General features: G+C 41.7%; 2 protein-coding genes across 3 annotated transcripts; both read left to right on the top strand.

The window, feature by feature from the left end:
• The first annotated feature begins 4,595 nt into the window (after nucleotides 1–4,595).
• LOC138585036 (alpha-1-antitrypsin homolog) lies at nucleotides 4,596–6,786 on the top strand. Of its 2 annotated transcripts, XM_069657255.1 has the most exons (5): nucleotides 4,602–4,681; nucleotides 4,766–5,280; nucleotides 5,519–5,789; nucleotides 6,005–6,152; nucleotides 6,266–6,786. In XM_069657255.1, the coding sequence occupies exons 1-5, from the start codon at nucleotides 4,602–4,604 to the stop codon at nucleotides 6,455–6,457; spliced, it is 1,206 nt and encodes a 401-aa protein (XP_069513356.1). In that variant the 3' UTR covers nucleotides 6,458–6,786. The 2 variants fall into 2 exon arrangements, with proteins under 2 accessions (XP_069513357.1, XP_069513356.1); XM_069657256.1 differs by having other exon boundaries at nucleotides 4,596–5,280.
• A 5,531-nt stretch (nucleotides 6,787–12,317) lies between these two features.
• On the top strand, nucleotides 12,318–14,702 carry LOC138585097 (alpha-1-antitrypsin homolog). Its single transcript, XM_069657336.1, has 4 exons — nucleotides 12,318–12,930; nucleotides 13,089–13,359; nucleotides 14,227–14,374; nucleotides 14,511–14,702. Exons 1-4 carry the CDS (start codon nucleotides 12,324–12,326, stop codon nucleotides 14,700–14,702), a joined length of 1,218 nt encoding a protein of 405 aa, XP_069513437.1. The 5' UTR covers nucleotides 12,318–12,323.
• The last annotated feature ends 1,055 nt before the right edge of the window (nucleotides 14,703–15,757 follow it).

Raw genomic sequence — 15,757 nt, 5'->3', positions numbered from 1 at the left:
TGATATAAGTATACGAAGAAATGGATTTTTTGTATTTTTTTTGGCCTATATTGTCAAATAGATGCACAAAATTACCGGGGATGTGATCTAAAACGATTAAAATTACATTTTGCATTTCACCTCGACTTTAATTTCAACATGCTCTTACTCAAGTAAGAAAAAACTAACTAACTGTCTAAAAACTAACTAACTGTCTAGTTTATCAGAATCAGAAATACTTTATTAATCCCCGGGGGGAATTCGGGCGTTACAGTTGCTCTGACACAGAGAAGTATAGAGAAATATATAGTATAATAGAAGTAAGAAAAATGTCAAATATGTGCGTTATATAGCCAATAAAATAAGAGATAAAGATTAAATGTGGATCTATGGGGCTTTAATATGAATGCCAGAATTAAATGTAATTAAATACAGTTGAGAAGTGGATCTGCCATCTTTAAAGCGTGTTTGCTTCTCCATGATTTTACAGTTGGCTGTATTGATCCATGTCATGGCAGCAAGCAACTCTCCCTCACTGGTCCCCTGCAGACCCTTGATTTCTGTTGTTGGCATGATGAATGATGCTGAGTAGTTTTTAAGTCAGCTGTAATTACTGTGCTCTCTACACATCAGTGAGTGAAAGCCTGCAGTACGGGGCCCACAGGTTGTAACAAGACAACTTAGAGCAAATCCAATCACACATTGATTGTTGTTTACACAGGCGGACAGAAATCCGATTCCCTAAGTTCCAGCTAAGGAAATCTGACAATTTAGAAAGCTCTCACACTCAGCCGGCTTCGAATATCACCAAAGAAGATGAAAAGACTAAAAGAGAAATGCAACTATCCAGTGTTTCTTTACGAGACAGCTAACAAATAAGCTTTTGTAAGGTCACATATATGCAAAAATAAAATTGGAGATTATTTGCCTTCAGTTCACACCATTTGTTTCCTGTTGCAGAGCAAATATGCATGTTCCCGAGTTCAACTTTGGTGAACTTCGTCCGGCAAAGTTGTAGCCACAGCCAAAAGCAAAGAAGTTTGTTTGGTTGACCCTACATGGCACCGCCCACAATCAGCGGAATAAGATCAGTTTACTTGGCCACCTCATGGAAGTCCGAAGATGGGGGAGTCTCAACATCATCATCTGTCCTCCCTGAGACTCACCTTTAACCTTTCGAGCTCGTAATCTATGACAATCTTAAAGGCTCTTCCTGCTCATACAGACCGTACTCTTGTTTATATTAGTCCGTGTTAAGATTGAACATCATCATATTGATAAAAATGCATCCCCTGAAACATCACTGGTTTATACTTTCACAAATTCTATGCTGTATAATTTTGGAAAGATTTTGCATTTCAAGCAATTTCCCTGAAGTTGCAGAGTGTGGTTTGTTTTCCCTTCAATTTCCCAACATTGCAGGAAGATTTAAAGTTAATTTCTCCATTTTCACTAAATGATGAAAGGGATTTAAATGGCAGCAATTTACCTCTGTAACCGAATCTCTGCTATTCTTGCAAAAACCCCAAATACCTTTTTTTCATTACAAAAGCATTTTGTCTTTTGTTATTTTTTTTTTTCGTACCACAATCCATTTCCTCCTTTACGTAATTATCGGAGATGGCTTTGCGAGAACATCGAGGCTTACTCGCCAACACAACAAAGAAAACTCTCATGCGATGCATTTTTAGTCTGCAGCAGAGTTCAGCAGTTTTACCTCAGCAGCAGACGGCCTTGTGGAGATGTCGTGATGATATTTCGCTCACTTAGGAGATGATGAATAGAGGACAGTTTGATGAATAGGACAACAGATCCATCACAAGTAACAGAAATGTCAGCATATTAATCAAGAAGGGCCTTGAAATCCCCGGGTTGTGAGCCAATAGGAAGAGCGGAGGATCCCCAGAGGTGACTTGCGTCATTTTTTCTATCAGACTTCCCAGACTTATAACCCTTAAACTAACAATGTGACTAGCAGATGGGCCAGATGTATAAACGATGAATAAACGTAATAAACCATATGCCTTTTTTCCTACATGAGCTGATAATTATAGAAGAATGTGCTGCGAGACTGTCTGAATGAACCTCGTACATACTTACGGCTCACAAGGCCGTAATTATAATATGTATGCTACAGGGGGTTAATGGTGTCAGATGTGGGTAATGGTGTGATCATTACATGACAACGAACAATATGTAAATGCAAGTTCATGAAGTTGCTAGGGCCTATAACTTAGCATAAGTAGTCTTTTCATCAGCTAGCATTTTATGTCTATGATGACAACAGTTTACAGGAGATTAAACAAGGCTGTTTTTGTCTGACATTAAAGTCACTTGATCTTTCAGTTTCACCCTTCTTTGTGAACTTTGTAAAGTTACCAGTGCTATATGTGAATCATTAATCATTCTTCAAATGTTTGATAGTGATGACTAAGATTTCACTGTTAGGCTAATGCTAGTCCAGGCTATAGAACCTGTTCCCATGGATTAAATGTGAAGTACAGACACGGGAATGAAACTAATAAATGGCCCAATTTAGAGGTGTCTGAAGCTGATCTGCAATTCCAGTGAGACCCTCCGTTCATCACTCTCTTCCTCTGCTGCCAAAACCCTGATCTATGCTCTCATCACATCCAGAATTGACTACTTTAAGAGTATCTTATATGGTTCATCCTCCAAGGTCCTCAATAAACTCCAATACATCCAGAACTCTGCTGCCCGCCTCCTCACTCACCCCCATGAACACATCACCCCTGTCCTCCAGAACCTCCACTGGCTCCCTGTTCCACAACGCGTCCAGTTCAAAGTCCTTCTTCTCACCCACAAAGACCTCCATACCTCACAGACCTGCTCCCTCCTGCAGCCTCCGCTCCTCTGATGCAAACCTCCTCTCTCCGACTCTCAGAACCAAGCACCGAACCTGGGGCGACAGAGCTTCCTCCATAGCCCTCCCCCTCCCTCTGGAACTCTCTACCCCAACACATCCGAGACCGTACCGACCGACCTCCTTCAAATCACTGATCAAGACCCACCTTTTTAGAACAGCCTTTCACCTCTGATGCTGTTTCTTTTTCATTGTTTTAATTGTTTGGTTTCTTCTTATTGTGTTTCTATTGTTCTTATTTTGTTTCTTTAGTTGTTTTAAAATGTATCAGGCCCCCAGGTTGATATATTTAAATTATCTTTGCATGATTATCACAGGTATCACAGGCCTTCTGTCAGTTTACAATATAACGGTTAAGGTTAATGACAGCTAATGCTTCGTTGGTTGCCTTAGCAACAGTAGAAAAAAAAAGGCGCAGCGAGCTGCTCTTTTTTTAACAGTAGGCTTCAACAGAAAAGGCAGTGCGGTGCGCCCGAGCGGCAACCTCCGGTGTTGAAAAATGAAGCCAATGCGGAAGTGCAAAAAACTGCAGTTCCTCGAGTGGCCACTTGAGGCTGGCCCCAGAAAACAAGAAATAACATTACAGCAGGTGGGAAAATGCCAATTTTTACAGCAGGCATAAACATGTACAAAAAACGGTTTTGTTATATATAGCTAATTTTATTGTTCAAGATAACTGAATGGGGGTGAATTTTTTTTAAACACACTCGTTTTAATTATATTAAGCCTTAAATCATAGGGGCCGGCTCACTTGATTGACAGGTGGAACCTGCTGGCGGTCTGCTAGACGTCAACACAGACACACAGTCACTGCCTCTTTGCCTCCTTTATCCCCAACGCCGGCGCAATTCGGGCTTCAAAACACATTAGAAACCAGTGGGTGACATCACTGAGACTACGTCCATTATCACGAATTTCCCCCCTGGGTATCAATAAAGGATTATCTCATATCTTATTTATACAGTCTATGGGCCTCGCATTTTACAGCCTGCAAAAAGCGCTGTCTGATCGGGCCCTTAGTCTTAATGTTTTATTATATTATGTGTTGGTTCAAACTGAGTTATGTATATCATAAAGGAAGGAAGCGAGTGTTTGTGTTGCACCTAAGAGATGTACACTGAATCATGTTGGATGTAATATGTATTGTGTTGTATCGGTTTGGCATGAAAGGGAACAGACCTTGTTAATCTATTCATTTGTTTCTGCTTCTCTGCATAGGCGAGTTATTTCAGATCATACCTTTGAGTTTAGCATGAGAGCGAGGGAGATAACCAATGCATTTTATTTAGCTTGTTATCTCACCAGTGATTCTTTACTCATGATGTGCTCAGTGAGTTGTGTTACATCAGTAAAGACAGTCTGGCCAGATAGCTATCTCGGGACAGAGAGCAGGGGCTGGTCTTGGTTAATCGTTGACCAAACTGTCAGCTGACTCTGACAGCTCCTGTATATATTGGGAAAACTTGTGGCCAACTGTCTGCAGCAAAGGGGACATTTAAGGTAAGCGTTGCACTGTATTAAATAATGTTATATTACAGACTTGCTTTTTGTGGTAAAAATCCTGTTTGAAAGTGAGGTTTTTTAAGTGATAGATGTTGAACCAGCTACTTTCAACTTGCTGTTCTGTTAAAAAAAAAAAAGGAACAGCAAAAAGGGGTCTGCATTATCTAAAACGACTAAACCCTGTATTGTTGAGCCAAACTAACCTCCACTGATTTTCTATTGACAGGCTGTAAACATGCGTGGTATCTTTGGTAGTTGTGCACTCGCAGCACTGCTGCTGGCTGCAGCCTGGGCAGACCACCACCACCACCACCACGACCACCACGACCACCACAACGACCACCAACACGACCAGCACCAGCACCAGCACCAGCACCAGGACCAGCACCATGGTGAGGGAGAAACCAGCTGCCACAAGCTGTCCTCTCCCAATGCTGACTTTGCCTTTGCCCTCTACAAAAGTCTGAATGCCAAAGCTGCTGCTGGAAAGAACATCTTCTACTCACCACTGGGCATCTCCACCGCCCTGTCAATGCTGTCTACAGGGGCCCGAGGTGAAACCCACAGCCAGCTGTTCTCCAGCTTGGGCTACAGTGCCTTTAACCAGACACAGGTCGATGAGGGTAACGAGCATCTTTTCCACATGCTCGGCCACAGCAAGGAGAATCAGAAGCTCAATGTAGGCAACGCAGCTGCCCTGCGCTCTGGCTTCAGTCCTCTGGGGAAGTTCCTGAATGATGTGCAACATTTCTACTCCGGTGAGATCCTCAAAGTGGACTTTACCAATGCCGCTGAGGCTGCAGCTGAGATCAACACATTCATTGCCAATAGAACCCAGGACAAGATAAAAGATATGGTGAAGGACCTGAATCCTGAGATGGCCATGGTGCTGATCAACTACGTCTACTTCAGAGGTAGGATACATAGGCATGCAGAGAAATTCTCAAAGTGAACAGATCATTAATGCAGATTTAAACCATCTGCTTTGATAAACATTAAAAGACACATCATCTTTATAAGGTCCAGTGCAGATCGCTTTGTGTAGTTTAAGGAGACCAATGACGAGGAAAGAGCAAGACCATTTTAGTGCATATAAGTAAGCACAAGCAACCAGTTGACCTGCAGTAACTACAGTTTTTTTTTTTTGTACAGGACAGTGGGAGAAACCCTTCGATGGTAACCAGACAAGAAAGGCAGACTTCAATGTGGACGAAACTACCAAGGTTAAGGTGGACATGATGATGAGGACAGGTCGCTATGACCTCTATCAGGACACTAACAACCACGCCACCGTCATCTTGCTGCCCTACAAGGGCAACACTTCCATGATGGTCGTTCTGCCTGATGAAGGCAAGATGAAGGAGGTGGAGGGCTACATCAACAGGGATTCCATCAAGCACTGGCATGACTCACTCTTCAGGGTGTAAGAGAGACATTTGATTTCCTTTGAGTGTCAAGTAACAGTGTAGTTGTTCGTAGGATAATACAGAAAGTCTTGGATTGTGTTTGGCTTGTATGCAGAGAGAAAGAATATTAAGGGACTGGATGAAAATAATCTGGATTAACTGAGAAATAGGCAATTTGTTTATTTGTATTAGATATGTTCGATTCTGACAATGGTGATGTTCTGTTTCTCAGCTCTGTGGATCTGTACCTGCCGAAATTTTCAATCTCCGCTGATGCTTCCCTGGATAGCACCCTAAAAGAATTGGGCGTAACCAATGCTTTTGCAGACAACGCTGATTTCTCTGGCATGTCTGAAGAGATCAAACTCAAAGTCTCAAAGGTAAGACAACCCAATGTGTTTTGACTGCAAATCTCCTGTGCTAACTTGTAGCATCTAGTTTCCCTAGAACGACGCTCTTGTTTAAACTAGACCTTCTCCTGGCTCCTCCACAGGTGTCCCATCAGGCCGTGCTGAGCGTGGATGAAACAGGCACAGAGGCAGCTGCAGCAACCACCATTGAGGTCATGCCCATGAGTATGCCTGAAGTCCTGAGACTGGACAGGCCCTTCTTGGTCTTCATCCTTGAGCACTCAACTAAGAGCATTCTCTTCATGGGCAAGATCAACGACCCCACAGCCATGTGAAGAAGCTAGGGAAATGAGTGTTACATCTAACAAAGGTTTCAGTAGCTTCAGGACACATCTGACAGCCCTGTAGAGACGTCACAGCTGCTTAGGAACAATGGCGGAATGATAAATAGAGGATAGTTTGGCGAAGAAGACAACAGATCCATCATAACGAAACTGAATTGTTAGTCAATTAATCTTTTTGAAGTCTGTCAGCATGACACATATGTTAGCATCACCTGAACCTGGCTAGGTGTATCATCATTATATATTCTATCCAGCCAACTGTTGTATATGTTAGAGTAAATAAAACACTAGATGTATCACCTGATGCATCTGCTGACACGCTGAGCCAACGTGTTACTGTGCTATTGCTGTCTCAACATCGTTCAATATGAAGTGAAATAAAGACTCGTCATAAACAACTGGCATTTTATGTATCTTTCAGCCTAATGTTCACAGATTCAATTATCTTTACTACAGGCTATATCATTTTCAATTCCAATTAATAAAAAGAAATGGAGAAGTAACCAAATATTTTTTATAGTGCAAATTAGTCAAAATCACAGTTTGAACGAGTCTTTTATTCCTCTTTTGATTTCTGATGCATTACATGACTTCTGTAAATATTTGACGATTATAAGCAGTTCCTTACCAATGTCATATGAAGTGGGTTGCCTTACCAAAGATCTTTTGGCACAGGGCAGAAAAAGAGGCAGCTCCCTGTTAATTTATAATAGAGCTGTCCGCAAACTCTCTCGGATCAGTTGTATGTAATGAGGACGTCTCTGTAGCAAAGAGGACAATGATGGTTCCTCATGGAAATAACAAAAAAGCATAAAACTAAGTGACATTATGGAACTATTCAGGTTGGTTTTAAGCAATCATAGTTAGTACATTTTTCATTATCAATTCCTCTCGCTGGTGGGCTTAAAAAATGTATGGTATCTTTGCTAGCTGTGCACTTGAGTCACTGCAGAACACCTACACCCCCAATGCAAAATCTGAATGCCAAGGCTGCTGCTGGAAAAGCCTCTCTGTCGGGCATCTCCACTACCCTGAAATCCACATCAAGCTTTCCTCAAACTAGACTCTGGCTGCCTCTACTGCTTCCACCAGGCCATGCTGAGCGAATATGGAAGAAAGGCAGCAGCTACCACCACCTAGTGCAAGTCTGTTGCTAACATTTTTGTAGCTTGCTGCCTCCATAGTTTTCTAAGGCACTGTGTTTCAAACAAATACTGCCTCCTCCTGGTTCTCCCCAGCTGTCTAATTCTCATTACTCTGCTGAGGGTGGCAGCGTATAGAACAGAGGCAACATCCAGTAACATAAAAATGTGAAATCATGGTACATTTAGTTACACTGGATCATAACTACTATACTACTAATACCCTACTACTCCACTGTCAGGCCTGGAGTCTCCATGTCCCCGGGAGGCATATCCATGTCACCCTGCTGCACATGTAAACCTCTGTTACAGGATCACAGCGTTGCAGCTATTGCCTTAAAACAGCCAGCGCTAGCCCTAACTGCTCCTATGGATATACAGCTTACATACTGTTTAGGTGACACTCAAGCAAATATATCATAAAAACATGGGAGATGCAGGCGGCCATGTCAAAACAGAGCACAGTGTTCCCCTCAGTTGTCACAGTTTGCTTTCACAGTCACCTCTTTTACTTTATGCTAAGTCCCTCAGGCGATGAATGAGTCTAGACGGTCTGTTATCCTCCCATATATGCTCACACACACCTGCACAGGTGGAAACACAAAACTAACAGCTCTTCCTGTAATTCTCCACACTCCCTATGATTCATTGTATTCTATGAGGGATTTATGGCTGACAAACCCTCTTGGATGTGAGACCAGACCCTTTTCTTATATGGCTGCTGAGTGTGTGTGTGTGCGTTTTGTGTTTGTGTCTTACCCTAACCTTCACCACAGAGACACTAAAATATTGTCTGTGTATACAAAACAAATCCAATTGACGTGGGCAATTTCAGAATCCATCCATCTTATATAAGTTTTAAACCCAACATCAATGAGTCACATATATCACCATTATTAAGTTGTTTTCCTGGAGTACGTGTGAAACCATGAAACCCAAGAGAGCCTTGTTTGTCTTTGTCCTGCTGAACTCATCATCTTTATGTGGAACATCACTCACACCATGCCATGGCACACTTTGGGGCATTAGATGTTACATTTGGATACATTACAGATCAGTAGATTTTAGTGGCTCTGACAAATACAATGTTATATTGTATACTGCTGATCATTGTATATAATAGAGTTAATAAAAAATATTGCACTTGATACATCTGCCAACTTTTTGAGCCAACTATAGTAATGATGTGCAGTTGTTTGGTGCACTGCCTAACTACAGCTGGAGGATAAGTGTGTAAAAAATGTTGGGGGAATTGTCATCATTGGTAACCGTATCTAACTCGTGCAACTGGCTTGATAGCCTTAGCTTGTGGAAGACTACCTTTAAAATAACATTACCCACCCTAGCTTTAATCTGTAAGCTCTCAATCATTATCATCATCCAGATAAATTATATACTCTAGTGCTTATATGATTTACAATTTAACTATTTTCAGGGACAGAAGTCACAGTTTTATTGATCTTACTGACTACTAATAGTGAGGCATCCAAGTGACAAGTTGATAGAAATAATTACCTTGTTCCTAACTAGTTTAGAATAGGGTGGGTGATTACTAAGCGGGCACAGTAGGGGGCGATCCTACGCTGAATGTCAGGTTGAAGTACATACCCTGTTGAAGTAGAATGTTAGCCTCTGAGGGCCAGTAGTGGCAGGTGCCTGGTACATGGTTGACATTGGTTGGGGAAGATATAAAGAGAGGGAGGTACACTGCTGAGCTGAGGAAGAATTACATGACTGGAAAGGGAACAGAATTAGTCCTGGGGAAACTACATTGAGGATGCATCCAGGACATCTGACCACAAGACGCTGACAAAAAATTGTTTACAATTACTAAGTAACTAAGTGATGTAAGTAATGCAGCCTTTTTATCAACTCCGCCAAAGGAGATCTTTCAGAATGGCACAAGCAAAGGAAAGCTAAAGAACTTAGATAACACTGAAGGAGATAGCTGGCTGTGCAAAGAAGGTTTAAGGTTCAGGCCCATTTTCCCCGTCTGCGAAGTATCCAAATACATTGTCGGGGCAAATCAGTCCAAGGATAAAAGGGGGATGTTAGAGGTTGATGAGGTACTGTAGCTTTTGAGGTCTAATCGGGCTGATCTCAAACTGGTTGTCAAACGTTTCACCAACACATCACATCAGGGGAGAAGGGACACGGGATTATTGCAACACATTCTTTAAAAACAGTTAGACCTTTCCTTACCACACAACAGATAAAATCAATCAATCTATTTTGATTTGTATAGCGCCGTGCCAAATGATAACATAAGAGCAGGTCTAGACTGTCCTCTTTGTTACATTATTTACAGAAACATTTATTCACCATGAGCAACTGCTTGGCAACATTAAACACTTCCTTTAACAGGCAGAAACCTCGAGCAGAACCACGCTCACGTTGAACAGCGGTCTGCCTCGACTGGATGGGCCGAGAAGGAGGGATAAGAGGGAGAGGCAGTGATGGATAGAGACAAACAAAAATAGCAACAACAACAGCAACAGATAATACAGACTTGGAAGTTACTAGTAACATGCATAAATGGGACACGAATGCATACAGATAGATAGAGGTAGATAGGAGCTTGTAGTGTCAGATCCCCCCGGCAGTCTAAGCCTATAGCAGCATAACTATGGGCTAGTCCAAGCCTGAGCCAGCCCTAACTATAAGCTTTATTAAAGAGGAAAGTTTTAAGTCTACTCTTTAAAGAAGAGAGGGTGTCTGCCTCCCAGACCTTGACTGGTAGATTGTTTCAGAGGAGGGGGGCCTGATAAATGAAAACTCTACCTCCCACACTACTCTTAGAGACTACTACAATCAGGCCTGCATCCTGGGAGCGCAATGTTCTAGAGGGGTAATATGGCACTATGAGCTCTTTAAGATATGATGGTGCCTGACCTTTGTAGGTGAGAAGAAGGATTTTAAATTCTATTCTGCATTGTAGGTCGCCAATGCAGAGAGGCTAATACAGGAGAGATCTCTTTTCCTAGTTCTTGTCATTAGTCATGCTGCAGCATTTTGTACCATCTGAAGAGTCTTTAGAGACTTATCATTGCAGCTTGATAATAAGGAATTGCAATAATCCAACCTAGAAGAAACAAATGCATGGACCAGTTTTTCTGCATGGTTTTGAGACAGGATGTACCTGATATTTGCAATATTGCTGAGGTGATTTCTTGTTTTTAATTGTTCTATATGAGAGTTAAATGACAAATCCTGATCCCCAAAACAACTCTTGGATTCCTTACAGAATCTATAAATAACACAAATGTTTCTTTGCTACTCTATTTGCAGTCCGTCATGACCCATGTATTGTATGTATCATGGTAAATATATAGCGTACTTATATAGCGCTTTTCTAGTCTTCGCGACCACTCAAAGCTGCTTTTACACTACATATCACATTCACCCATTCATACAAAAAGTAAAGTGCCCAACTGTCAATCAGTTATCACATTCATACCCGTTGGGTACTCCCCCGGGAGTAATTTGGGGTTCAGTGTCTTGCCCAAGGACACTTCGACATGTAGTGTAGACCACTGCGCCACAAATGTTTTTGCCTGTTAAAATGAAGTGTTTTTCCTTGCCTCATTTGTCAAGTGTGCGCACACTGGTGGATTAATGTTTAATTTTTTTTTTTTTTTTTTTACATGGTTTAACATGAAATAGAAGAAGGAGCTCTTTAAAAACTGCCACCATGTAACTCTCAATATTTCTATCGAGATGTATCTACTTACTACTAATTGCTATATGATTTATGGTACCAGTGAATGTTTTTATTTGAAATTAGTTTCTTTATATTTTCATCAAAGGCTCTCAATTTGTTACGAGATGATTATTGTAGGCGTGTGTGTGTACAACCTTTAGACCCAAAATCCCAGATTCACTACAGGTACTTTACTCAGTGGTAAAGGTTAAAACAAAAACAAGTTAAAAAGAGAAAACAAATATTTACACAGCACAACAGTAATAAATAAATAGTAATAAGTAGTCAGTTAATTGCACTTAATCATGATTAATTGCACTCTGCCCAATATTTAGTCACAGTCCTACTTCCTGACAGAGTTCAGGTCCTTGATGGCACATGGGTAAAAACTGTTAAGAAATTTAGGAGTGCAGGTCTTAATAGACCTATAGTGCCTTCCAGAGAGCAACATGGTGAAAGGTGGTGTCCTGCCTGAGATGAGTCTTTGGTTATATTTGTGGCTTGATGTAGACGTCAGGATCTGTTATGTTTGAATACAGAGACATCTCTAACACAGGACAGAAAAGGCTGCTGCTTGTTAATTTTTAACAGAACTGCCTGCTGACATCCCACGAGCTACTGAATAGTTAAGTTTCTGCCAAGCAGCACCAAAGAGGACACTGATGGTAAGCATGGAACTCCAATGAATGAATGTTTTGAGGACTTATATTTAAGTAGTGAGAGACATTTGTACTGAGTGAAGATTAAAAGTGAACTTTAGTGAATGTACCGACAGAATTTGTGTTACAGTAGGAGTAAAATGTTTAAAAGATGTCCTGTTTAGAAGATATTGACGTTTAGCTGCTGTTGACTTTGTTCTTTTCATTCACCGTGTTATGTACGATGTTTAAATAACCTCTTGTCTAACAATTACTAATTCATAATGTTGTTCATCAAACCAACTTTTGTGACCTAACTTGGACAGTCTACTCAGAGCTTTCTCTGGTTTGTCCTTTAGTATGAGCAGGCTGTAAAGATGCGTGGTATCTTCAGTAGTTGTGCACTCACAGCACTGCTGCTGGCCGCAGCCTGGGCAGACCACCAGAGCCATGAACACAGCCATGGGGACGATATGAGCTTCCACAAGCTGTCCTCTCCCAATGCTGACTTTGCCTTTGCCCTGTACAAAAGCCTGAATGCCAAAGCTGCTGCTGGAAAGAACATCTTCTACTCACCGCTGGGCATCTCCACTGCCCTGTCCATGCTGTCTACAGGGGCCCGAGGTGAAACCCACAGCCAGCTGTTCTCCAGCTTGGGCTACAGTGCCTTAAACCAGACACAGGTCGATGAGGCTTACAAGCATCTTTTCGACATCCATGGCCACAGCCAGGAGAATCTGCAGCTGGATGTTGGCAGTGCTGCTGCCGTGCGGTCTGGCTTCAATCCTCTGGAGAAGTTCTTGAATGATGTCAAGCAATTCTACTCCGGTGAGATCTTCAACATCGACATGAGCAATCCCACTGAAGCTGCAGCTGAGATCAACACATTCATTGCCAATAAAACCCAGGACAAGATAAAAGACATGGTAAAGGACCTGCGTCCTGATATGGCCATGGTGCTGATCAACTACGTCTACTTTAAGGGTAAGAAGCAAAATTCATGTCTCATTTTGTAGGCCAAGATGGGACTAGACACAAACTCACCACATGTACATGAAACCAGTTTCAATGATCTAGACATGAATATAATGATTGTATATTATCATTAACAGTCAAAAACAAATAACTCCTCTGTAACTCAGGGCTGTGGAAGAACCCATTTGACTGTGAGTTCACACGAAAAGCTGACTTCCATGTGGACAAGACCAACACAGTCAAGGTGGACATGATGACGAGGAAGGGCAGCTACAACATGTACCAGGATCGTGAAAACCATGCGACAGTCGTCATGCTGCCCTACAAGGGCAACACGTCCATGATGATTGTCATGCCTGATGAAGGCAAGATGGAGGAGGTGGAGGGTTACATCAACAAGGACTACATCAGACACTGGCAAGACTCTCTTTCCATGAGGTAAGAGGAATCTAACTTATTGGTTAGTTGTAGATAAAGAGTGTTCTAGATAGACTGCATGTATGTATGTTTGGATCTGGCTGCTGTGGCTCAGTGGTGGAGTGAGTCGTCTCTCAATTGGAAGGTTAGCTTCAATCCCCAGCTACTTCAGTCTACACGTTAAAGTCTCCTTGGGCAAGGCACTGAACCCCAAAGTGCTACTGAAAGCACAGGGACTGGTTGGTGAATGTGTGTGGTTGGTTAGTTAGATCCTGATGGGCATATAGGCACTTTACATAGCGTCTACCATCAGTGTGTGAATGTGTGTGTGAAAGGATGAATGTGACATGCAGTGTAAAAGTGCTTTGAGTGGTCAGAAAACTAGAAAAGGGGGAACCGGGTTCAGCTCCGGGGTTAGGGCATGGTCTTCGTCCAGAGGCCCAGCCCTCGCTGCCCCAGACTCAACACCAACCCTCAGCCAATCGCTGCATTTCATCCCAACTCTCTCTTCCCTGGTCAGAAGACTAGAGAAGTGGGTGCCGCACTTAGACACATTAGACACTGGCGAGACTCACTCTCAATGAGGTAAAAGGGATTTAAGTTATTGGTAGGTTGAAGATAAAGTGTGTCATAGATAAAATGAACAGGGTTGTTATTCAGTGGGACTGCTTTTGTGTATCTTGGCGTCTGTACAGGTCACGTACAGTAATGAGTGATTGAATGAATACATGAGTATAACCCATCCATTATGTGTACCACTTATCCTGTTCAGGGTCTCGGGGGTGGGGGGTGGGGGAGAACATACAAACTCAACACAAAAAGGACACATTAGACAAGCTGTAATATAACTGTACATTCCAGTGATTCTGACACACTTATGTTTCTCAGATATGTAAAACTGTACCTGCCAAAATTTTCCATCTCTGCTGATGCTGCCCTGGATATCACACTGAAAGAAATGGGCATAACCAATGCTTTTGAGGACAATGCTGATTTCTCTGGCATAACTGAAGAGTTCAAGCTCAAAATATCAAAGGTGAGAGAACATTTTTCCTCAGGTTTAAAAGGATGCCAACAACGCTGAAACCGATGTAATCTGAAAAAGACCCGTAAGGTTTGATCTTAGACCTGTGCAGTGATTCTAACTAGACTTTCTTTTTTGTCCTCCACAGGCGTCCCACAAGGCTGTTCTCAGTGTCACTGAGATGGGAACAGAGGCAGCAGCTGCCAGCACCATGGAGATTATGTTCCTCAGTTTGCCTCCATCAATCAGAATTGACAAACCGTTCTTGGTTTTCATCCTGGAGAACTCCAGCGGGAGCATCCTCTTCATGGGCAAGATCAACAATCCAACAACCATGTGAAGGCGCACACTCGGAAAATGAGAATCTTTAACAAAGGAGTCATCATGACGATCTCATCGTGACAAAATCAATGACTCTTTATCCATCCTACTGATACCAGGGCAGGAAATATCAAAGTACATTTCATATACAAGAGCTTTTTTGACTCAGTGTGTGGTAGAGCTGTGATGATAAATATCACATTTACATAATTTATTTATAGTTTGAGTAATTTTTCAAGCAAAGCTGATGAGCATTTGATGGTTTCATGTTCTCAAACTGGAGAATGTTCTGCTTTTACTTCTCTTGTAATAAAGCAAATTGAATATCTTTAGGTTGTGTACTATTTGACTCACATGACAAAACATTTGATGACACTTCCTTGAGCTCTATAAACGTTTGATGAGCATCTTGCACAGTGTTGCTATATTTCATAAATTAACCATGAACCATATTGTGATGATTGATGAACTGGTTTTATGAATTGAATATCTGAGGCACAATACAAGACAAATATTCAATGCATAACATGTAAAAGTGACAAAACACTTATTCCCAACATAGCAATAGCTATTTTATTCATAAAGCACATTTCATTACAGGTAAGCTCAACGTGCTTTACATTGGGGGTAAAAACAGAGATACAAAAAAACACCACATAGCAATCAAACACATAAAGAAGCATGAAGAGAATTAAACTATAAACATAGAAAAACAAAGCTGCACATACAACCGGTGACACAAGTTGCAAAACACAGAGTAACTATCCATACGCTCGGGAGAATAGATTATAGGGAGATAGAGGATTTGAGTTTAGTTATACAAGTAGAGACAGTTGTGATAGACCTCAGGTCCACACTTGTTCTAGAGAGACGGACCACAGTAACTAAAGGCCCCATTCACCGACATGCTGAACTGCGTTAGTTTTGATTAGAAAATAGGCTCAGCCAGCGCAAAAAGTGCTGTTCATGGACACAGGCCCTTGATGTCATTTATGCAGTCTGGTACTTTGTTGACAGGAATGAGATCACCAAATAAAAGCTGTGTGTGATAAGCAAACTTTTACCGTTTGGTTA

The sequence above is a fragment of the Semicossyphus pulcher genome, unplaced genomic scaffold (assembly GCF_022749685.1).
Source record: "Semicossyphus pulcher isolate SPU_LCO1_2020_fin unplaced genomic scaffold, fSemPul1.0.p SCAF_11, whole genome shotgun sequence".
NCBI classification, from domain to species: domain Eukaryota; kingdom Metazoa; phylum Chordata; class Actinopteri; order Labriformes; family Labridae; genus Semicossyphus; species Semicossyphus pulcher.
This window is presented reverse-complemented; position numbering and strand designations above follow the sequence as displayed.